At 41.5% G+C, this 25,255-nt stretch overlaps 1 protein-coding gene across 1 annotated transcript in view; it reads right to left on the reverse strand.

Annotated features, from left to right (window-relative positions):
- The window catches only part of rorb (RAR-related orphan receptor B), a 103,077-nt gene that overhangs the window by 5,392 nt on the left and 72,430 nt on the right, over positions 1-25,255 (reverse strand). Inside the window, exons 5-8 of the mRNA XM_048594866.1 lie at positions 16,469-16,590; positions 15,057-15,189; positions 5,924-6,031; positions 1,477-1,587 (exon numbers count right to left, since the gene is read on the reverse strand). Of these exons, the coding sequence (XP_048450823.1) occupies positions 1,477-1,587; positions 5,924-6,031; positions 15,057-15,189; positions 16,469-16,590 (474 nt within the window). The remainder of the gene's footprint in view (positions 1-1,476; positions 1,588-5,923; positions 6,032-15,056; positions 15,190-16,468; positions 16,591-25,255) is intronic.

Raw genomic sequence — 25,255 nt, forward strand, 5'->3', positions numbered from 1 at the left:
CCCTTCCTAACTCCCCACCTACACTCACCTTTACTGGCTCCATCCCTGCCTCTTCGACCTGTTTGTTTCCTCTCCACCTATCCTCTCCTCTATCCATCTTCTATCCGCCTCCCACTCTCTCCCTATTTATTTCAGAACCCCCTTCCCCTCCCCCTTTTCTGATGAAGGGTCTAGACCCGAAACGTCAGCCTCTCTGCTCCTATGATGCTGCTTGGCCTGCTGTGTTCATCCAGCCCTGCACCTTGTTGTCTCGGATTCTCCAGCATCTGCAGTTCCTACTATCTCTGATTCAATTTTAACCCCCTATACCGTGTCCTCTTATCTCATGCAGCAAACCGTGATGTGCAACCATATCAAATGCCTTCTGCAAATCCAAAGATATTCCTTCTATTGTCCAAAGTCTAATACATCAGTTAAACATGACTTCCATTTCACAAATCTATGTTGGCTCTGCCTAATTATTTCACGATTTTTAAGTATCCTGCTAAACTTGTTTATCGATGCTTTCTAACGCTAATTAGCCAATTATTTCCTGCTTTCTGCCTCCTTCCTTTCTTGAATATGGGTTCCATTTCAAACTGTTAGGAACCTTCCAGAATTAAGGAATTTTGAAGCATTATAACCAGTGCAACTTCTTGACTGCAATACTTTTAAGACCCCAGGATTCAGGTCATCTAGTCCTGAGGACTTGTTAGTCTTTATGTGTAATAGTTTACCTACCACGTTTTCCCTGGTGATACTGAAATTGTAAAGTTCATCCTCTATCCACTTTTGATTTTCAATCATCTTTGGGAAATGTTTTAAAGATCTTTACTGAGGATAGATACAAGATACCTGTCAAAGTCTCTGCCATTTATTTATTTTCAATTATGAATCCCCCAGAGTCACTCCTTACAGAATCATCACTGGCTTTAGTTATTTTTCTCCTATTCTCAATCTTGTAGAAACTCTTTACAGCCCATTATTATGTTACAAGCTAACTTCTTCTCATTTTTCTACTTTCTGCTTCTTTATAGTCACTCTTTGCCAGTTCTTAAAGTCTATCCAATTTTCTGACCAACACTAATCTTTGCAAGTTGTACAATGTTTCTTCCAATTTCATATTTTGCTTATCTTCCTTATTTAGTCATAAATGATGCATCCTTCTCAGAGGATTTTTCTTTCTCACTGGGCTAAATCTTTGCTCGGAATTATATATCTCCTAAAAAGGCTGCCATAACAACACTATTGTCCTACATTTTAATCTTGTTTCCTAATTTACCTGAGCTAACTCTATCTTTATACCCTCATAGTTACCTTTATTTAGCTTTAAAATATTTCTCACAGACACACTCTTCTCACTTTGAAAATAAATATTAAGTTCTATCATGTAGCGTTCTGTCAGCAAGAGTCTTCTTAATCACGAAGTGATAAACTGGAATGCCCTTTACTTCCAAACATGATAATTTAATAACACTTGTACATAAAGACACTAACCTGGTGATATCAGAACAGCAGCTGAAAACAAAGCTATTTCTTCTTCGGTCAGCTGAAGGGAGCACAAACTCTTAGCAAAGTCAAATATAGCACTGACTAGGTCATCACATCCTGCATGGAAATAAATGTGAACTCTACAATCAATATTACCATATCAACTAAACATACATATGACTGCCATTTCTTTAAATTATATCAATACTAATTTAAAGAAATCAATTTTATTTCATAAAATAGCAGTATAACAGTGTGGCAAGCTAATACTTCAGAAAATAATAGGGTCAGTTTTTGTATAACATAATGGTTGTAGAGTGCTCCAGCTGTCCACAAGAACTGTTATTGTGAAATGAACCAGAATTGGTGAATGGCCAGCATTAGTTATTTGAGGTCAAGAATTCTGGCATTCAATTGCTACTTAGAGGCTACCTTTGGAACCTTAAAGGATGAAACATTTTTGATTGGGGGGTAACAAATATACCGGAGCAGTAGGCAGAATGACATTGACCCAGGAACACAAACAGAAGTTGCTGGAAAAGCTCAGCAGGTCTGGCAGCATCTGTGAAGAAAAAAAATCAGAGTTAACATTTCAGGTCTGGTGACCCTTCCTGAGAACTCAGACATTGACCCTGGACATTAGGTGCAGCAGTGGAGACGTTTAAAGACCATCAGCAGCAAGAAGGACATTCTCTTATCATTCATTCATTCAACAATTTTTATAATTTAATACAATTTAATCAGGCACATGGGAACCCCTTCACCTACAAGTTCCTCTCCAAGTCACTCACCATTGTGATTTGGAAATATATCACTGTTCCTTCAATGTCGTTGGGTAAAACTTCTGGAACTCCCTCTCTAACAGCATTATGGGTCTACATACAGCATACGGACTGCAGCGGTTCAAGATCAGCAACATCAGCTAGACAGCCAGCAACATCCATGTCCCATGAGTTAATAAAAATAAAATCATGCCTTCCATCCTATTAAAATTCAAGTAATTCAGCAGGTATGGGCAGTGATGCCAGGGCATGTAGATACAAGAGAATTAGCTCCAGGACTAGAAAGTTAGGAAGAAATAATTAATGATCTCACTAACAGGGGCAAGGTAAGATTCCCTTTCGCAGCTCATTTATTCTCTATACAATTGTTCATAACGTTAGATTTTGCCTAGCAGCATCAATCCTTCCTTTTTGTGTTTCTTATCTCTTTCCTCAAGACAGCATGCAACATTAGCTTCTTTCTATTTATACTCACATCCAAAACCTGATAGTACTCTTACTACAATTATCCACTCTCGATCAAACTTGCTGCTTCTCCTTGTCATAGTACACGCTAAGCTCAGATGCCTCATATAGTTTGAGAACAACTACAGCACGACATGCACTGATCTGCTTCTATTCTTCTGCAGGAAAAGATGGGAGAAAACAGTTGGGAAATCAAGGGTGGGAAGAGGAAGAGGTCATATCTCTACACAGAAAGTAAGGCTGATGGAAAGGGCACCATCAGTATCATTCGCAAAGGAGAACACAGTATTGGAGACGCCCAAACTGGAAGTCAGGCATGACAGCTGTTGCAGAATGCTCCTGTCCTTCCTTTACTCTTGTATCCCTACAGTGCATTTTGATGCTATTTGGCCCATTGAGTTTACACCGACCCTCTAAAGAACATCTCACACAAAAGTCTCAGTCCCCTCACCCGATCCTCGTTACCTCGCAAATCTTTGGACTGCGAGAGGAAACCAGAGCACACAGCGGAAACACACAGGAAGAACACACAAACTCTTTACAGACAGTCACCCAAGTCTGGAATCAAACCCGGATCGCAGGTGCTGTGAGGCAGTACAGTTAACCTCTATGCCACCATGTCTCCCATTGTCTAATCAACTCTATTTCTGACATATTCATGCCATCACAGAATGACAGTGGTTTGTACTGCCATTCATCTGCTACTGTTTAGCTTTACCACTAAGTGTTAACTTTTTTATTCTCCTCCTTTGATAGGTCCTTTAGATGACTTCAATCTTTCTGCCTCAAAGAATAAGGGGGAGAACATCACAAAGAGGTACATTCATTCAGCCATTTACCAGCACAGGAAGTGGCACCTAGTGTGGTATAAATGGTGCATTACAGCGATTTACATGTTGTACTTCACTCAGCACAAGTCAGTAGAACTAATTATTTTGTGGCGAGGACTCAGAATAGTTCCAGGGTTGGGGAAATTTTAATTACGATGTTAGGTTGGAAAAGCTGGGGTGGTCCACCTTGGAGAAACAGAGATTGATGGGTGATTTGATAAACATGTACAAAATTATGACAGGCTCAGATAAGATAGATAAGGAAAATCTCTTTCCATTAGTTGTTGGTACAAGAACCATGTGACATGGATTTAAGGCTTTCAGTTTATGAGAAACATAAGGAAGAACATCTTTTATGTAATTGTTAGTAATGACCTGGAAGTTGCTGCCCTTAAGAATGGTGAAAGCAGAAATAATGAGTTTTAAAGGAAATTGAAGGGTTATGAGGATTAAGCTGAGGATAGACTGACTGGATTGTCCTGCAGAGAACTGGTATAGACTTAATGAGCCAAATGGTCTACTCTTGTGCTGTGAATTGCTTGACGCTTAAGCTCATCAAAGCAAAAGCTTACATGCAAGTTTCAGTGAAAAAGGCCACTGACATGCAATTTACTACAATGCTAACAAACAATCATGCAGACTTGTTAACGTTAAGAAACATCTCAGCTTATGTTAGAGAGCTGTCACCAATTAGGTCAAACGTTGAGTTTAATGAGGTGCTCTAACCAAAGCCTTGACAAATTCTTTACCTTAAAATTATACTCAATGGTCCTGTGTGTAATATTCAATCTTGCACAGGTCTTTCTTTTGATCTTTTTCACCTGCAATTTCAGCATTTAAAATCTTCAGGAGTGTATTGGGATTTTTCTGCAAAACCTTGAAGGAAGAGCCTTGGAGACCCCAAGAATCTCTGTGGAAATTTATTTCCTGAATGAATGAATGTTGTTACAACCCTAGAGGACCACAGACTGCTCTTTCAATAGAGAGACATGATTGGTGGTGGGTTTTAACCGAGTATGACCACCTGCATTCACTCTAATTTGTTTTTCTTCTGTGTGGACCTCCATGCATTCCAAATCCCAGAAGTCAGTGCTTGAAATAGTGTTGACACACCAATTGGTGTGCACGGGCACTCAGTGTACTGCATGGCCACACAACCTAGAGAGAAGTTTGGTCAACATGCTTCAGGGAAGGGTGTAGTTGAGAAGGCAGGGCCTTCATAATGACCTCAGCCTGTATGGAATTGAACCCACATGTTGCTACAATTTTCATTGCAAACCAGCTGTCCAGCTAACTGAACAAACTGACCAAATTCATTCCCTACCTCCCCTTGAAAGACTATTCTTTATTTGGTTCAGAACACTACAATTTACTTTCTGTGATTCCATTTTCCAATGTGTATTATATAGAAAGGAGATCTTTGTGCAGATCCTGGAAGCACACCACTCCCAATCAGGCTGAGAAACATCTTATTCCTTCCCTTTCTTTTATCAGACCCATTGACATTCTTTTATCATTGTTCTTCATTGAAGACAGAAGATTAGATGGATAACCATTATTTCTAATGGTTGACAAATATGTCCTTTAATACTTTGTTCTTCAGACTTTTAAAGCATCTCTTGTGTGGAATCATTTTTAGCACCTTCTGCAACTTTATACATGCATCACTTAACTAATTTCCTTTATTTATGCACTTCATGAATTTCTCAAAACATTTAACTGAATTAGTTAAAGTCAAACTTTTATACATATCCATGCTGAGTATGCTCCACTGTCCCATTCTCTGTGTCACTAGTTTGATCTCATATTATGGACTCTTAACTGTGTGTAGAGGTTACTTTTAAGAGTCTGTGCCGTTGGGGGAAGCCTTGTTTGTTACCAATGTCAACCGGAAAATCTGGCATGCACTTGGCCCCACTTTTTTGATTGGTCAAAGATTGATAAGGTGATGTATCTCTAAACCCTGGAAGCAAGACTGCTCTTTCTCCAGCAACATGGATTCATTAGTCTTTTGAAGTTACGCCCTTGCGATAACCAGGCATAAGGTAGGAGCAATAAGCCAAGCAATGCTGAGAGTAAATTTTGCTGTGATAGTAATGTAACAATTGTTACTCTTCATACCTATGGCACAATTGCTGCAAGCAAAGATTATTAAGGAAAGGACAATTAGTTCCCTTGTTATCTACTCTCTGATCTTCTAAACTGCATTCTTATAGTCATAGTGATTTTGTTTTACTTTTATTCCCATTATCTTTTAATATGCAAAGCCCTTTTAGTTTTATTTTATTTAGCTTCCATTGTTTGAGGTGTGGTATCATTGAAATCTACATACTGGAATGGCTTCAAATCATAATTAATATAAAGGCCTTTTCTTACCGAGAGCTTTGAATGTTTGCATGCCTCCATATTTTCCTTCAAAAAGCACTGTGTTGTTCAGTGGATTAAAGGCACGGCACATTCTGACCAACACCACCTCTAAACAACCTAAAATACAGAGAGACACTATTTTAAAAAAATGCATAGTGAGACAGCACTGTTGATCTGAAAGCCAAAAATGTATTAAGAAGATGCTTAATTTAAATTACCAAGGACTGTTAAACAACTTTAAAGCTACAGTATTCCTCACACTTTGCTCATTTTAAACTGATTTCCTAACCTGTAAACTGAATGTATTGAAAACTTAATCAGAATGTGATCAAAGCTGAGAAGAGATACAAAGGCACACAGATAGGCTCCTATATAGGAAATATATACATAAATCTTTCAAGACTTCTGAAATGTCTACTTGCCCATGACGAGTTTAACACAGTTTGTTTAATGCTGCCCTGGAGAGTGGAGTTGAGGAACGGAATGGGCGGGCCATGTCCCGCGGTGGACCGGAGCGAGCATAGGCCGAGTGTGTCCCGCGGCAGAGCGAGTACGGGCGATTCCCAGAGCGGTGACGATGTGAGTCCTGGATGAAAGCCGGGACGTGGAAGCAGCATGGCCTTGTGCTCTGGGGACTACAGGCACGGACTGGAACTAGACTACTTATGGGTCACTTATTGTCATTCTGGACATTTTCACTGTTTCATGCTAATCTATATTCGTTTTTTTACTCTGCAACAACGCGTTTTTTTAAATCTAAGATTTGTGCCTAGGTACTTTTACCTAGGAAGGCGCCATTAAAGGCAGCCATTGCAAAAACTTTCCACCGTGCTGTTATACTTCTGTAACTGGAGTACTTGTAACAATACAGGTTATGCCATTCAATTCTATAATGAGATGAATAGTATGTTGGTAATTTCAAAGGCCATGTGTCATAAGTTATTACTCTTAAACATTATGGGGAAATGATAAAAAAGAATTGTCATTTTACTTGACATTGCCAATATTTAATGTCCATTTTAAGGACTAAATTTTAAGTGTTTCCCTTCTTTTAACACCTATATAATTTTAAGTAATTTGTCTAAATGTTCTAGTTGATTTTGGATGATGGTTAATTGGACCTTCTATTTTCTTCCAATTTACTCTTCTTTCCTCTTCTCTTGAAGGCAGTGACTGTTGCTGTGGTATATTTCCCAACATTATATTATCTAATCCAATTCTGTTATTCAAATGATGAAGGCATTACACTTGAGAAAGATCACTTCCTCATCCAGCATGCTTTATAACAGGTAAAACCATGAACAGAGATTAGGAGAAGGAAGGTTTGCTCTTTCTGCAGGCAAGACCATAGAATCATTGTTTGTAGAATCATGAGTTCATAGTCTATTACATCACAAATTACAATATACCTTCAAACAATCCTGTCGTCTTTCGTAAGAGTTATGAAATTAGTTAAACTCCTCCGCTCTTTCTGCAGTCCAGCAGTGTTCAATTCTCTTAAAAATTACTATTGAATGTCCTACCACCATTCTTTTAGGAAGTGCATTTCGCACCATAAGTGAAGCCAATTGTAGTACTTCTACTGCTAACGCTTCAGCCATCAGCTAATTCAGCACAGATTGTGAGAATAAACAGGAACCTTCCAGGACTGTACAGTTCAGGAAAATGTCAGCTGGTGCATCTATTCACAAAGAAACCAGAAATCCCTGACTGAACCTATTGTAGTATGGCACAGATTTCAGATCAGAGAAGCTTAAACCTTTTAGACTGTTATATAACATCACAGTATGTGACATCCCAGTATAAAGGTACCTGCCTTGCCTTGGTTATTATGTCTGTGTAATAGAATCAGCGAAGACAGTCAGCTATATGTGTGTATACTGCTGACATATTGTATCTCTTCTTTTCTATTCATTTGTGGGACGTGGGCATCACTGGCTGGCCAGCATTTGTTGCCCTTGAGAAGGTGGTGGTGAGTTGCCTTCTCAAACCGCTGCAGTCCTCCTGATGTGGGTTGACCCACAATGCCATCAGGGAAGGAGTGTTAGGATTTTGACTTAGCGACAGTGAAGGAACGGCGATATATTTCCAAGTCAAGATGATGAGTAGCTTGGAGGGGAACTTGAAGGTGGTGGTGTTCCCGTGCATCTGCTACCCTTGTCCTTCTGGATGGAAGTAGTTGTGAGTTTGAAAGGTGCTGTTTGAGGATCTTTGGTGAATTTCTGCAGTGCATTTTGTAAATGGTACACACTGCTGTTACTGAGCATTGTGCAGCAATGTATGTTTGTGGATGTAGTGCCAATCAAATGGGCTGCTTTGTCCTGGATGGTGTCAAGCTTCTTGAGTGTTGTTGGAGCTGCACCCATCCAGGCAAGTGGGGAGTATTACATCACAGTCCTGACTTGTGCCTTGTAGATGGTGGACAGGATTTGAGGAGTCAGGAGGTGAGTTACATGCCACAGTATTCCTATCTTCTGACCTGCTCTAGTAGCCAGTGTGTTTATGTGGTGAGTCCAGTTGACTTTCTAGTCCATGATAACCCCCAGGATGTTGATAGTGGGGGATTCAGTGATGGTAACACTGTTGAATGCCAAGGGGTGGTGGTTAGATTGTCTCTTATTGGTGATGGTCATAGCCTGGCATTTGTGTGGTGTGAATGTCACTTGCCACTTGTCAGTCCAAGCCTGATTATTGTCCAGACCTTGTTGCATGTGAACATGGACTGCTTCAGTTCGGAGGAGTCACAAATGGTGCTGAACATTGTGCAATCATCGGCAAACATCCCCACTTCTGACCTTATGATGGAGGGAAGGTCATTGATGAAGCAGCTGAAGATGGTTGGGCTGAGGACATTACCCTGAGGAACTCCTGCAGAGATGTCCTGGAGCTGAGATGATTGACCTCCACCAACCAAGACCATCTTCCTATGTGTCAGGTCTGACTCCAACGAGCAGAGAGTTTACCCCCCCGATTCCCATTGATTCCAGTTTTGCTAGGCCTCCTTGATGCCACACTTGGTTGAATGCAGCCTTGGTGTCAAGGGCTGTTACTCTCACCTCACCTCTGGAATTCAGCTCTTTTGTCTATGTTTGAACCAAGGCTGTAATGAGATCAGGAGCTGAGTGGCCCTGGTGGAACCCAAACTGGGCGTCACTGAGCAGGTTATTTCTGAGCAGGTGCTGCTTGATAGCAGTGTTGATGACACCTTCCATCACTTTACTGATGCTCGAGAGGAGACTGATGGGGCAGTAATTGGCCGGGTTGGATTTGTCCTGCTTTTTGTGTGCAGGACATACCCGGGCAATTTTCCATATGGTCAGGTTGATACCAGAGTTGTAATTGTACTGGAACAACTTGGCTAAGGGAGCGGCATGTTCTAGAGCACAAGTCTTCAGTACTATTGCCAGAATGTTGTCAGGCCCATAGACTTTGCAGCATCCAATGCCTCCAACCGTTTCTTGATATCATGTGGAGTGAATCAAATTGGCTGAAGACTGGTATGTGTAATGGTGGGAACCACAGCAGGTGGCCGAGTCAGATCATCCATTCGGCACGTCTGGCTGAAGATTGCTGTGAATGCGTCAGCCTTAGCTTTTGCACTGATGTGCTGGGCTCTTCCATCATTGGGGATGGGGATATTTGTGAAGCCTCCTCCTCCAGTGTGTTGTTCAACTGTCCACCACTACTCACAACTGGATGTGGCAGGACTGCAGATCTGATCCGTTGGCTGTGGGATTGCTTAGCTCTGTTTATCACTTGCTGTTTATGTTGTTTGGTGTGCAAGTAGTCCTGTTTGTTGGCTTCACCAGGTTGACACCTCACCTTCAGGTATGCCTGGTTCTACTCCTGGCATGCTCTCCTGCACTATCCATTGAACCAGGTTTGGTCCCTTGGCTTGATGGTAATGGTTGAGTGGGGGATATGCTGGACCATGAAGTTACAGATTGGACTGGAGTACAATTCTGCTGCTGTTGATGGCCAACAGCGCCTCCTGGATGCCCAGTCTTGAGTTGCTAGATCTGTGTGAAGTCTGTCCCATTTACCACGGTGATAATGCCACACAACAGGATGGAGGTTATTCTAAATGTGAAAGCGGGACTTCACCTCCACCAGAACTGTGCGGTGGTCACAATACTGTCATGGACAGATGTACCTGCAGCTGGCAGATTAGTAAGGATGAGTTCAAGTATTTTTTTCCTTCTTGTTGGTTCCCTCACCAGCTGCCGCAGACTCAGTCTAGCAGCTATGCCATCCTCAGTGCCTCCTCTAAGTGTTGTTCAACATTGAGGAGTACCGATTCAGCAGCTGAGGGAGGACGGTATGTGGGAATCAGCAGGAAGTTTTCCTTGCCCGTGTTCAGCCTGAAGCCACAAGACTTCATGGGGTCTGGAGTCAATGTTGAGGACTCCTACAGCAACTCCCTCCTGACTGTATTCCACTGTGCCGCCATCTCTGCTGTGTCTGTCCTGCCGGTGAGACAGGACATATCCAGGGATGGTGATGGTGGTGTCTGGGACATTGTCGATAAGGTATGATTCCACGAGTATGACTCCGTCAAGTTGTTGCTTGACTAATCTGTGAGACAGCTCTCCCAATTTCGGCACTAAACCCCAGATGTTAGCGAGGAGAACTTTGCAGGGTCGACAGGGCTGTCTCTGCCGTCGTCTTTTCCGGTACCTAGGTCGATGCCAAGTGATCCGTCCGGTTTCATTTCTTTGATAAATTGTAGGAATTGGTACAATTGAATGGCTTACTATGCCGCTTCAGAGGGCAACTGAGAGTGAATTGTATTGCTGTGGGTGTGCAGTCACATGTAGGCCAGACCAGGTGAGGATGGCAGATTTCCTTCCCTTAGGGACATTAGTGAACCAGATGAATTTTTCCAACAATCAGCAATGATTTCATGGTGATCAGTAGATTCTTAATTCCAGAATTTTTAACTGAATTCAAATTCCAGCATCTGCCATGGTGGGATTCAAACCTGGGTCCCCAGAACATTAGCTGAGTTTCTGGATTAATAGGCTAGCTAGACCTAGACACTAAACCATCACCTACCCCTAAATGTACTATAATATCAGTTAGCTCAGAACTAGCTGTGCATGTCTGTGATATTGTAGACTTGTAAATATTTACAGAAAACTTGACGTTTCTTTATCTCTCAAGAACCCAACTATCTGTCATATATATTTCTTTTAAAAACGTGCTTAAAGGATGTGGGTGTTGCTAGATGAGCATTTGTTTCCCAGATTTATGGCCACAGGACAGTCAAAAGTCAACTGAATTGAACTGAATGATTTATGGTCATGTGTAGTCATTGTAAAAATACAGTGAAATGCATGTACCTTCGCTATACATACATGGCACCATTCACATTAACTTAGAATAAGATAACTTAAGAGAGTCCAACTTTCCTTTCCACTGCTGCAGTCCCAGGACCAGAGAAGGATGACAGATTTGCTTTCTTAAAGGACGTTATTGAAAGGGTGGGTTTTATGACAATTGACATTGACATAAGGGTTCATGGGATTTGAAATTTTATCCCCAGGACATTAACCTGGGATTCTGGAGTATGAGTCCAATAATACCACTAATACCATGACTTCCTTTTAGAATGAGTTAATATATATAATGTTAATTAACATATACACAACCACACCTCAATTAACAATTGTATTATGCTATACATTATTAAAAGAAACATAGGCTCCTTAAAAACTGGCAATTATGATGATACAAGTGAAAATACAAAAATAGCAGGCACATTAAATAATGACTTTGCCTCACTGTTTACTGTGGAGGATTAGGATAGCATGCTGGATGTCCAAAGGAAACCAATGTCACACCAGGGACGGAAACTATTAATATGAGTGTAAGCAAAGTAAATTAATTGAAGAAAATAACGGCAATAAAAATAACAAATCCCCAGGAAAAGAAAGTTCCCACTGAGTGTTTAAAGGAAGTAGGTAAGAACATTACCGATGTTCTAACCATGAACTTTCAAAGTTCTCGTGCATGGACCATTCCTTTGGATTGGCAAATTGCACATTAAACTCTACTATTATTTAAATAAGGCAAGAGAGGGAAGCAGGTGTGTTATTAACCAGTGGCCTGACATTTGTTTTGGAAAGTCTATCATTTTAAGGATGAAGTGACTGAACATCTTGAAAAGTTTCATCTGATGAGAGATCCAGCATGATTTTCTGAAGAATAATTATGACCTGAGGAGCCTGAATGAATTTTTGAAGAGGTGACTAACATAGTAGACATGTAAATGTCTATGAACATTATTTATATCAACCTCCAGAAAATGGAAGATAAAAATTCTCATCAGAGTCTTCAACTGTTGACTGAAGAGGGAAATTACTGACCTAGTTAAGACATTGCCTGTTCGGCAGAATACATTGAATAGGGACAATGGACGAGAACTTTAATTAGCAGGGTATAGCTAGTGACATCCCAGGGGGATCTATACTGTTGCCACAACCATTTGTCATATTTATTAATGAATTGGATGGAATGAAATAAGAAATGAGGGGTCAGAACCGCACATATCTTGGTTTGCTGATGACATAGAGATACATGGCATTGTAAACATTATAAATGGAAACCATACAAAAGGCTGTTAGCACATTCAGTGAATGTCCAAAACTATGCAAATTGATTTCAACTTAAGCAAGTTTGCCATCATTCATAAAAGATAGAATAGGAAAAGAGGATAGAACAGAGTACTTACTAAATGTGGAAAAGCGAGAAATAGTGGAGGCCTAAAGATACTTAGGGATTTAATTACATTGGTGAGTAAAATTTCATGAACAGGTATAGAAAATAAATTAAAAAGGCTAATGGAATGTTGGTATTCCAATTTGCAGTATTAGCTGAGGCTTAGCTGGTAGCAATGTGAACTCTGACTCAGAAAATTGTTGGCTGAATCTTACATTTTTACCTAAGTGCGAGTTGTGTTGAGATTTTTGGAGTGTTTTTCCCCACAAGGCCAAACGAGTTTTCTTCCCATATCTTACCAAATTCACACCATTAACTATTTACTCTGTTCCATAGCATCCCTCACATCTGATTCCAGCCCCATGTTGCCAGGCACTGTTCCCAGAACAGTTCATCACTGCCAGAATATCCTTTGTGCCCCTGTGATTTTTAAAGTCAGACACTGTCAGTCTGGAGCTACCCTGCATAGTTCCTGATTAGGCAGAGGGGGAAAATCTAGGCCCTGCTTTGTGGGTAAGAATCTGGAGGGCCTGCTGGAAGGACTGGTGCATAGATGGGACTTGCTTTTCCCCCAGAGGAAGCCACAATACCAGACCATTTCAGCATAGTTTCCCACCTGAATTAAAGCAGTCTTAGCCATCTGCAGGAATACCCAATACTTCTCCATTCCACCAACACAAGTTCCATTATCTTCTCTCGGATACCTTACAGTCAATCTCTCCCTTCTACTGTACACACCTCCCACCAAGTCTCATATTCTGCCATGCTCATTAATGTCTCAAACATCTTCCCTCACTCACAGTCATCCATCCCAACCAATGACACTACTAACCCTACAGGCCCACTGCACTGCCTACTCACTCACTTGGGATACCTCTCCATCTGCATCAACAGTAACAACAGTGTCGCTTACTGTCATCTCCCTTACTTCCTGCCTCTCTCTCTCATTCCAGCAGGAAGACAGCTCACAATAGAGCAGAAAGAGTCAAGATAGCTGGTGGAGTGCCTGATATTTGGCTCCTCAGCCCTTATGTTGAAAACATTTGGTTTGTGACCGTCCCAAGTGGCTGACTGAACATCTCTTGGACTGTGCTGGGACTCCCTGAGCAAAGGTTATCCCTTTTCACTTCACTGAGGCCTGCTGATGTTAGATTTAGGCTCTGTCTCTTTTGCCATGTGAACATGAATGATCCCGTGACACTATTTCAAAGACGATCACAGGAACTGATCTCTAGTATCTTGACCAATATTTATCCCTTAACAAACTAAACAGAAAAAGATTTTCCTGTCATTATAATGTCACCATTGTAGGGTCTTGCTGTGCACAATTTGCTTGCCACTTTTCCTACATTACAACAGTAACTGCACTTCCAAAAACACTTGATTGGCTATAAAGAGCTTTGGGGTATTTTGAGGTGGTGTTATATAACTGCACATCGTGATTTTTAATTCCTTTTCTAAAGGACTGAAATACAAGAGTTTAGAAGTTTTGCTACAGCTTTTCTTTATATTCACTAATGGGACATCACAGGCTGGGCCAGCAGTTAATGTGTGTCTTACTTGCCCTAGACAAGCTGCCTTCTTGAACCCTTGCCTTCCTTCTGCTGTAGGTAGACCCACAATGCTGGTAGGAATGGACTTCTGGAATTTTGACCCAGCGACACTTAAGGAACAGTGATATATTTCCAAGTCAGGATTGTCCATGTCTTGGAGGGGAACTTCAGGCTTGCAGTTGGTGGTGTTCTTATGTGTCTGCTATCTGCTATACAAAGCCTTGGATAGACTACATCAGCCATGGTCTGAACAGTTCTGAGCACCACACATTCAAAAGGATAAGTGCATTTTGACTTACCAGAATGATATTTGAACTCTAAAAGTTAAGTTATTATCCAACAGTATTAACGGGGGTGCAGTAAAGGTGATTGTGTTGAGTTACATCACAGATCAACATGACTGCATTGAATTGTAAACAAGCTTGAGGGGTTATACGTGTTCCAATTGGGTGGAAAGTTGTTACTTTACACAGGAAAGTTTGGTAAATGGTGCTTAAGACCTGAATGAGCTTGCATTAATGCCTTCACTTCCCTCTGAGTGTAGATCTCTGCGGAAAATTCACTTATAAGCGATGTCTAGATGTTTACCTGCATAAATTCAGTCTTACATTTTTATCTTAACTTTCATTAAGTTAATATAAAAGGTAATAATTTGACAATGGATGACATGATTAAAGTTGAAATAACAGCATTGTATCACTGACTCCATAATTGTGCTTGTTTGGGAATGTAATCATAGAAAGTGGTTTTGCAGCAACCAATACCATGACAGCCTTGCCTCTTAAATATCACCTGAATTGATATTTTTGCCACAACCCAACAATTAATTGACACCTTATTCATTACTGAAGTATATTTGCAATCCATACCTGATTTGAGAAGGAGAATTTGATCGTTCTGACACAAGTCCATAAACCCTGTAATGCGTTTGGCAAACTCCACAACATACTGAATTGCGTGCGTGACCTGAATTGCACATTGTTGCCATATGACTTCCCTCACCTTTCAAAAGAGAAAAAAAAACACAATGGGAAGGGGAGAGAAACAAATTGCACTGAATATTTGGTGTGTGTTAGAAACTAATGTTAGAAAGAACAGCAAAAGCACTTTGAGGGGATACCAAGGAGAAAGACATGGTACCATTCCTGAAGTTAACATTCAACTTCCCCGAACCAGTTCAGGGGGCCAACTATAGATGTTTTAGAATGGGAAATGACTGGAAGTGCCATCATTTTTCTCCTAGGTATTCTGTACAGTTCTGATTTGAATACTTAGTAACTCTGAAGCATATCTGTTTCCTTGACTTTCAGTCTACTTTCCTTGTATATTTTCCTGTTTATCCCCATCAATCTGGGATTTAAAAAAAAATCTATTTTTCAAAAAAATACTTATTTAATAGCCTGACTAAAAATAACTTAATCCCTTTGCTGTTTATCTTTATATACTTTTAAACTCAATTGCCTCTTTTGATATTAACTAACATAAGTAATGTATAAATCCTCTTTTCTCCTTGTTTCATTCACTTTCAATTCTTATAATGATTTGTACCTGAAATACTATTTGCATTTTGCCTTCATGACTAGACCTTCTGCGTAGTTTTAACAGTCTGTGTTTTAATATATCCTACTTGAACATTTTATCTGCTTTTGCAGTGTATAATATATGAAATGTGATAAATTCTGTACCGTTATTTTATTTAAAGTTAAAACTTCAGTGATCATTTAACAGCCAATCATGGACCATTTAGTATTTCCCAATTTAGCTTTACCGCTCTGTGGTTTCTTTGAACAGTGCCGACCTGCATCATAGGTCATAACCATTTACCTCCATTTTACAAAACATATGTTTAAAATAAATCTGACACACCGTTGGCACCAATCACCAATCTTATAACTGTATCTGCACGATTATTTTCCACAGTCAAAGACATCATGAGTGATTCCATGATCTGGGACTCCTGGCATGAGTGTCACTTGTTGCAAGCATATCTGAGAAGGTTACAAGTGCCAGTGATCATCATTTTCCATTAATTGATAGAAAATCATTGTCTTCCATGGCACGCACCCTCTGAGCACCGTTCTCTGCTCATGAAAAGGAGCCAGCCCAGCAATTATAGTTAAGGAAGTCTAGAAATTATATTTTGATTATGAAGCTTTTGAAAACAAGAAACCAAGCAGGCAGCACATAGTTTGTGCAAGGAGAGAACTTGAAAATCAAATGATTTTGAACTTATTCCAAAATTTCTTGGAAGTTGAACAGCACTGTAAATATCCATGGTTACCTTGTTTTGGTAAGCTTTTATTTCTTCATATGTGTGCGTCTGCCATGCCAACTGCTGAAGTTCTTCCACTGTATACTGACATGTCTCCAAGTGGGACTTTATAATATTCTGTGCAATACGATCTGAGGATTACAATATATAAAATTAAGAAGTAAATTATTTGATAGATTCATGTATTTATGTTCTACTACCATGATTGTGTGAGGATGTGGTGCTTCATGCACGGTAAAAACTTCAGCTTGCAATTTACAATTTTGTTTTTAACACTTTAAAGACTAAGAAGATCAATGCATTTATAAAGCTATGAAATATGACAGTACTAGCTTCTACAATTCTATTAGAGTTTGGTCTAGGATATCCTCTCCATAAGAACATAGGCAAATCACAAGTAGGAAAAGGCTATTTGGTCAATGAACTTGGTACTTGTCAACTGATATTATCCCATCCAAATTCCTTCATATAAGGCCCTTCAGTGATTTTGCTCTCCAGTAGCACATCGATTCAATTATTTCAACTATTCATTTTAATGGGTCAATGGCATAATTTATTTCACAAGTCTTCTTTACTTACTTTAAAGTGGTTCTGCATGACTCTTCCCTCCAACTTCTGAATTATTAACTTGTGCTCCCGCTATTATTTGAAAAATTTGCTTAGACTAGTTTTTGGCAGCATTCCTGCCATTGAGCTAGAGGGTTATGGGCTCAAATACTACTCCAGGAATTGAACACAGTCAGTTCTTGCACTCTAGTAAGGTAATAATGGAGCGAGTACTTCAGGAGATCTTTCAAATAAAGCACTAAATTCAATATTGATCTGCACTTTAAAACTAATGTTGATGCTAAATAGATTCAGAACAGGTCCAGCAACTAAAAACTGGGCTTCCATGAAGCAGCACCAGAACTGTATTCAAGAACAATCTGTAATCTCATTCCCTCGCTGGCATAATGCTTGATCATCCATTACCATCAAACCAAATGATCAATGCTAGATTAATGAAGAGTGGTGGAGAGTTTGCGAGGAGCAGAACCTAAAAAGGAAATGTCAATCTGATGAAGCTATAACATAAAACTACTTACGAGCCAAGCAGCATGAGATGGACAGAATCACTACAGTGTGGGAGCGGGCCATTCATCCCATCAAGTCCACACCGACCCTCCAAACAGTATCCCACCAACACCCATTCCCCTACGCTTACATTTCCCACGGCTAATCACACTAGCCTAGACACTATGGGAAACCTAGCATGGCTAATCCACCTAACCTTCATATCTTTGGACTATGGGAGGTAACCGAAGCACCCAGAGGAACCTCACATAGACATGGGGAGAATATGCAAACTCCACACGGACTGTCGCCCAAGGGTGGAATTGAACCCAGGTCCCTGGTGCTGAGAGGCAACTGTACTAACCACTGAGCCACCGTGCCCAAACTGATAGAGGTCATTCTGGGAGTGGCAATCTGAAGCTTTAACTTACAAATAGCCTACTTGAGGAGGAGAAAACCTCCTTTCTTCTTTCCCCCCAGACCTCAACCACAGCCAGCAGGATCATCCTGTGCAGGGAAACCCCAATGGATTTCAAGAATTAAGTGATCCCACAACTAACTGATCAAATCAGAACTCTGCAGTCCTGTAACAGGTAGCTATGAAAGGTGGTGGAAAGTTAAACAAATAACTAGAAGAGATGACTTCACAAAAATCCCTGTCCTCAATGTTGCGGAAGCCAAGCGCATCAGTGTGCAAAACAAAGCTGAAGCAATTGAGGCCTGAAATGGATGGCTCAATTTAGCCAAATACTACCCAATGTGCCTTGTTCCAATCATCAGCAAACTGATGGCAGTTATCGTTGAGATAGAGTGCAGTCAAGTGGTAACGACACAACAATAACTTGCTCACTGTGTGGCATCAAGGAGCTCGAGTAAAACTAGAATGAATGGTAAAATCCACCCATTGCTGAAGTCAATCCTTGTAGGGAAACTACCTCGGCACCACAAGAGTCCCTCTGGATTTCTTCAGGATAGTGTTCCAGACTAACCGTTTTCAGTTGCTTCATCAATTATCCTTCTTCCTTCATGAGGTGTTGAGCTTCATTGATGATTACATTTTGGTCAGCATCAATCAGGACTCCTCAGATTTTGAGGCAGTCCATACCCATATGGAGCAAGACCTGGACAACATTAAGGTTTGGACTACCAAGTGGCAGCTAACATTTGTGACATACAAGTATCAGGCATTGATCGTCCGTAACAAGGGAGACTCTAACCATCATTCAATGACATTATCATTGCTGCAACCCTCACTATCAACACCATGGGAGTAATTATTGACAAGTATTATTGAGCCATTTATATAATGTTGCTGTAAAACAACAGAATCAGAGCCTGAGAATTCTGTGAATCTGGGCATTATCAAATAACAATTTTGTTGCGCAAAATTGGTTCCCATCATTCCTAATTTAAAACAGTGACTACACTTCAAAAGCACCTATTGACTGTGAAGTGCTTTGTGAGGTCCTGAGATTGTGATACAAGGTTTTTTTTTAAAAATTCTGAAAATGATCCCATTTTGCAAAGAAAACATTGCCATTTTCTTCAGGCATGATATCTGACGAATGGCACCTCTATGTGAGAAATCTGATGTTATTTTCAAGAGACAGGAACCAGCTGCCTGCCTATAGATGATGCTTCAAGATTTCAAATAAAGAACTCTGTGTGACAAAATAAAACACACTTATGTAATTTTGAAGTTGGTCTCTCTTGGCAGCATCCTGCTGCTGCTCCCTCTCACAATCTTCCTGTCTTTCTGTCCTATTCCCTTGATGGACTCCCAATCTTTGTCCAGCCTTCCTGTCACTTCCAGGCAAAAAGAAAGCTGGCTGTTTGTGTAGGCTTCCCACCACCTTGTGTAGGCCTCCTCCCTCACCTCCGTTCAGGCATCTCCCCAGTTCCTCGTGTAGGCCTACCCTCTTGTTTCCACTTCCAGTCACTGCCCGTGTTTCCACCAAAGCCCCAGCCTCTGCTTCACTTCACGGCTGTGCATGTATCGATGATGGCATTACCGCACACACAATGCTGTGGTGTTAGCTGCACATACTCAAACACTCCTTGCGGCCTGTCCTGCCATGGCTAGGAGATGGCACTGGTTGTGTCTGTATATGTGTGGTGACCATTTTGGTGTTGTGGGGAATCACTCCATTCTCTACAAGCTGTCCTTATAACTTAAAGACATTAACAGGATGGAAACTGATTCCCTAAATGGATGCTCTAGGTGTAAATGCGCACTGGCAAGGATTGTTGGACCTGCAGTGCCTGATTGATGCCCGGTTGCAAATACAAAGATTCCAGGCCTGTGATTTGCTGACAACTCCTCTCATCTATTTTTATCTTGAATAAAATGGCTTACATTAAGAACTATTTAAATATCTGAGAGGAAATAATTTAACGTTAACATTTAACAAGGTGTATTGGCAGTACATCTTATGGAGATGTTGTGAAGAGAGGGAAAACAATATAAATTTATAAAAGAACAAACAAAAAGAGAAGTACAGCACAGGAACAGGCCCTTTGGCTCTCCAGGCCTCTGCTGATCATCATGCCCTGACTAAAGGAAGGAACTGAAGAATGGACTTATGAGAGCAAGAAGGGGGAATGAAAAAGCCTTGGCAGGTAGGATTAAGGAAAACCCCCAGGCATTCTATACTTATGTGAGGAACAAGAGGATGGCCAGAGTGAGGGTAAGGCTAATCAGGGATAGTGGACCGCACTTGTGCGTGGAGTTGTAGGAGGTAGGGGAGGTCCTCAATGAATACTTTGCTTCAGTATTCCCCAGTGGGAGGGACCTTGACGTTTGTGAAGGCAGCATGAAACAGGCTGATATGCTCGAACAGGTTGATGTTAGGAAGGAGGATGTGCTAGAAATTTTGAAAAACATGAGGATAGATAAGTCCTCTGGGCCAGATAGGATATACCCAAGGTTACTAACGGAAGGGAGGGAAGAGATTGCTGCCCCTTTGGCGATGATCTTTGTGTCCTCACTGTCCACTGGAGTAGTACCAGATGATTGGAGGGTGGCAAATGTCATTCCCTTGTTCAGGAAAGGGAATAGGGATAATCCTGGGAATTACAGACCAGTCAATCTTACTTCTGTGGTGGGCAAATTATTGGAGAGGATTCTGAGAGATAGTATTTATGATTATTTGAAAAAGCACAGTTTTATTAGAAACAGTCAGCATGGCTTTGTGAGGGGCAGGTTATGCCTCACAAGCCTTATTGAATTCTTTGAGGATCTGATAAAACACATCGATGAAGGTCGAGAAGTAGATGTGGTGTATATGGATTGAAGCAAGGCATTTGATAAGGTTCCCCATGGTAGGCTCATTTGGAAAGTTAGGAGGCATGGGATTCAGGGAAATTTAGCTGTCTGGATACAGAATTGGCTGTCCAATAGAAGACAGCGGGTGGTAGTAGATGGAAAGTATTCAGCCTGGAACTCGGAGACCAGTGGTGTTCCTCAGGGATCTGTTCTGGGACCTCTGCTCCTTGTGATCTTTATAAATGACTTGGATGAGGAAGTGGAAGGGTGGGTTAGTAAGTTTGCCAATGACACGTAGATTGGTGGAGTTGTGGATAGTGTGGAGGGTTGTAGGTTGCAACAGGATATTGACAGGACGCAGAGCTGGGCAAGGAAGTGGCAGATGGAATTCAACCCGGAAAAGTGTGAAGTGATTCATTTTAGAAGGTCAAATTTGAATGCAGAATACAGGGTTAATGGCAGGATTCTTGGCAGTGTGGAGGAATGAGGAATCTTGGGGTCCATGTCCATAGATTCCTAGGAACTGAGTTTAAGAGCCACGAGGTTATGCTGCAGCTCTATAAAACCCTGGTTAGACCACAATTGGAATATTGTGTTCAGTTCTGGTTGCCTCATTATAGGAAGGATATGGAAGCTTTAGAGAGGGTGCAGAGGAGATTTACCAGGATGCTGCCTGGACTGGAGAGCAGATCTTATGAGGAAAGGTTGAGGGAGCTAGGGCTTTTCTCATTGGAGCGAAGAAGGATGAGAGGTGACTTGATAGAGGTGTACAAGATGATGAGAGGCATAGATAGAGTGGATACCCAGAGACTTTTTCCCAAGGCGGAAATGACTATTATGTGGGGGGACATAATTTTAAGGTGATTGGAGGAAGGTATAGGGGAGATGTCAGAGGTAGGTTCTTTACACAGAGAGTGGTGGGCATGTGGAATGCACTGCCAGCGGTGGTAGCAGAGTCAGATACATTAGGGACATTTAAGCGACTCCTGGATAGGCACATGGATGATAGTAAAATGTAGGGTATGCAGGGTAGTTTGATCTTAGAGTAGGATAATAGGTCTGCACAACATCATGGGCGAAGGGCCTGTACAGTTCTATGTTCTATGTTAAGCTAAAAAACAAACCTTCTACCCTTATTCAATCTGCATACCTTTATTCACTCCTTATTCATGTAACCACCCAGATGCCTCTTGAATGTTGTCAATGTGCCTGCTTGCACGACCTCCTCTGGCAGTGCATCCCAGGCTCCTACCACGGTGTGAAAAATTTTCCTCGCACATCTCCCTTAAACTTTTGCCCTCTCACCTTGAACCTGTGCCTCCTTGTAATTGAAACTTCAACTCCGGGAAAAGCCTCTGACTATTCACCCTATCTTCACCTCTCATTATTTTGTAGACTTCTCTCAGGTCTCCTCTCAGCCGCCGTCTTTCCAGTGCAAACAATCCTAGTCTTTTTAACCTTTCCTCATGGCCAATGCCCTGGAGACCAGGTAACATCCTGGTGAACCTTCTCTGTACCCTCTCCAAAGCTTCCAGGTCTTTCTGGTAGTGTGGCGACCAAAACTGCACACAATACTCCTTACAGTTGATTCCTTTAAAGTCCATTAACGTGGTATACTGTTACAAGAAAATTAATCAATTACTCGGACCAATGTGACAATAAAGTATATACTGAAACCAAGGTTGCAAGAAATATGTGATATATACACACACATACACACACACACACACACACACACAGTGCCTGTGAAGGCGCTCCAAAAGCTTGCGATTTTAAATAAATCTGCTGGACTACAACATGCTGTCGTGTGATCTCAGATTTTGAAAGAAACAATAGAAGAAAAAAGCTGATGGAATGGCTTACTGGTAACAAATTTATTACTGAGCTTTTGGTATTTTTAAATAGAATACTAACACATAGATATCAGCCAATAGATAGTAGGTAGACATGACTAATTATATCTTGATAGAATATGTGACAAAGCCTAATGCATTGATTCCAGAGTCCTGGCTAACACAGCTTTTACAGACCAAGGCTAAGGGCCTATAGTGGAAACAGAAACATGAAAAGGACAACCTTCGCAAACGGCAGCTAGATTATTTTCGTAAGAAATCCAGTACATCTGAACAAGTCTTATTGCAGGAAATTACTTCAAATAGAGAAACAGAACCAACTTGATAAAGATTCTAATATGGCAAAAAAAAAATCTGCATTGAATGAAGTGTGCCCAAAAGCTGAGGTGGTCACAGGGACCAATTTAACAAGTATTTGAGGCAAATAGAATAGAACTGATGAGCAAAGCAGATGAGCCATCAAGGAGTGGATTACAAAGAGTGCCAATTGGCTGCCCTGCAAGCATAAGGAGTTTGTTGAAAGCAAAGGTACAGGCAGCAGATGATGTGGGGCATAAAGGACAGTACAAAGAAATGTAGAGGACATCACAGCTTCTTCAAAGGAAAGAAGTGTGGCAGCTAGTATTGTTGTGAAACAGCAAGATGGGAGTATGAGACTGGAGGAACACAGCAGGCCAGGCAGCATCAGAAGAGCAGGAAAGTTGATGTTTCGGGCTGGGACCCCAGTTCAGAAAAGGAGAGGGGGAAAGGAGCTCAGAAATGAATAGAGAGAAGGGGTAGGGCTGGGGAAGGTAGGTGGGATGGTGACAGGTGAGTGCATTTTTCAAGGGCCGTAACCTCCCTCTCGGGTGATCAAACATGCCCTCAACCACATCTCATGCATTTCCCGCACTTCTGCCCTCACACCCCCTCCCCCAAAGACAAAGACAGAATCCCCGTTGGTCCTCACATACCACCCCACCAACCTCTGCACCCAGCGTATCATTCTCCGCCACTTCTGCCACCAAAATCCAACCCCAGAACCAAAGAGATATTTCCCTCCCCACCCCATCTGCCTTTTGTAGGGACTGCACACTCTGCAACTCCCTCATGTGCTCCACACTCCCCACTAACCCCACCACACCCGGTACCTTTCCCTGCAACCACAGGAAGTGCTACACCTGCCACTACACCTCCCCCCTCACCTCCATTCAAGGCCCAAAGTAAACCTTTTATATCAGACAGGGGTTCATCTGTACATCCGCCAACTTGGTCTACTGTATCCGCTGCTCCCGATGTGGCCTCCTCTACATCGGTGAGACCAAGCGGAGACTCAGAGAATATTTTGTAGAGCATCTGTGCTCTCTACTTGACGAACGCCAACACCTTCCAGTCGCCAACCATTTTAATTCCCCCTCCCACTCCCTGGGTGACATGTCCATCCTGGGCCTCCTCCAGTATCACAATGACACCACTAGTAAACTGGAGGAGCAACACCTTATATTCCACCTTAGGAGCCTATAGCCTGATGGCCTAAACCTGGAATTTACGAGTTTTAAAATCTCCCCACCCGCGGCCTCATCCCATGTCCAACCCTCCCTCTCATCCCCACCTCCTTGACCTAATACAACCTGTCCATCTTCTCTCCCACCTGTCTGCCCCACCCATCCCACTGACCAATCCCCACCACTCCCTACCTGCGCTCACCTATCATCATCCCACCTACCTTCCCCAGCCCCACCCATCCTCTATCTATTTCCCAGCTCTCCCCCGCCACCTCCCACCAACCCCCACCATTTCTGAAGAAAGGTCCTAACCCGAAACATTAACTTTCCTGCTCCTCTGATGCTGCCTGGCCTGTTGTGTTCCTCCACACTGTGTTGTGTCTGACTCCAGCATCTGCAGTTCTTGCTATCTCCAAGTTGGGAGTATGATCTTTGAGATTTGTCATGATCATAGACCATGCAGCTCTCAAACTGGTCCATGAACTTAAATTTATACAAGCTTGCTTATAGCCTCCTTTAGTTTTGTGTTTCAATTTAAAGTAACTAGTGTCATGATAATGGTTCATCACCCGAAATCAGTTATGGGTATATTGAATTTTTTGAAGTGCAACATGTGTTTTATAACAAAGAAATATAAGGCAAAAGATGTCTGAGGATGCCAATTCAGTGGCTGTCTAAAATCCCTGTTTGGATTGTGCCGAGTCCAAAGAATGGAATGTTGAACCTGAAGAGTATCAACGAAATTTCAGACAGCAACATTTCAAAGGGAGAGAGACTTCATTCAATGACAAAACTGAACCTTGATCTCCTATGGGTTGCATAGCAGATTAGACATGATACAAGTTGAAAGATAGACAGTTCTGGGTGAATGACATATTTTCATTTTACCCTTCCAGGAATACACAAAGGGGTTATCAGAACCACACAGCTTTGGCAGATTGATTCGAAAAAGCAGACTGTGCCCACTTTATGGTCCCCATTCAAATGTTGCAAGCACGCAGCTTATAACTTGGTAAAGAAAATAGAACAATAAGTGCTATTGTTAAAGTAAACCAGGCAATTAAGATGCTAGAGAATGGTGAAGTGACAGAGTCAAATGGAAATATCTGCTGAAGCTCTGATGCTTGGAGGAGTAATAGTA

This window comes from Rhincodon typus, chromosome 3 (assembly GCF_021869965.1).
Source record: "Rhincodon typus isolate 14 chromosome 3, sRhiTyp1.1, whole genome shotgun sequence".
Lineage (NCBI taxonomy): Eukaryota > Metazoa > Chordata > Chondrichthyes > Orectolobiformes > Rhincodontidae > Rhincodon > Rhincodon typus.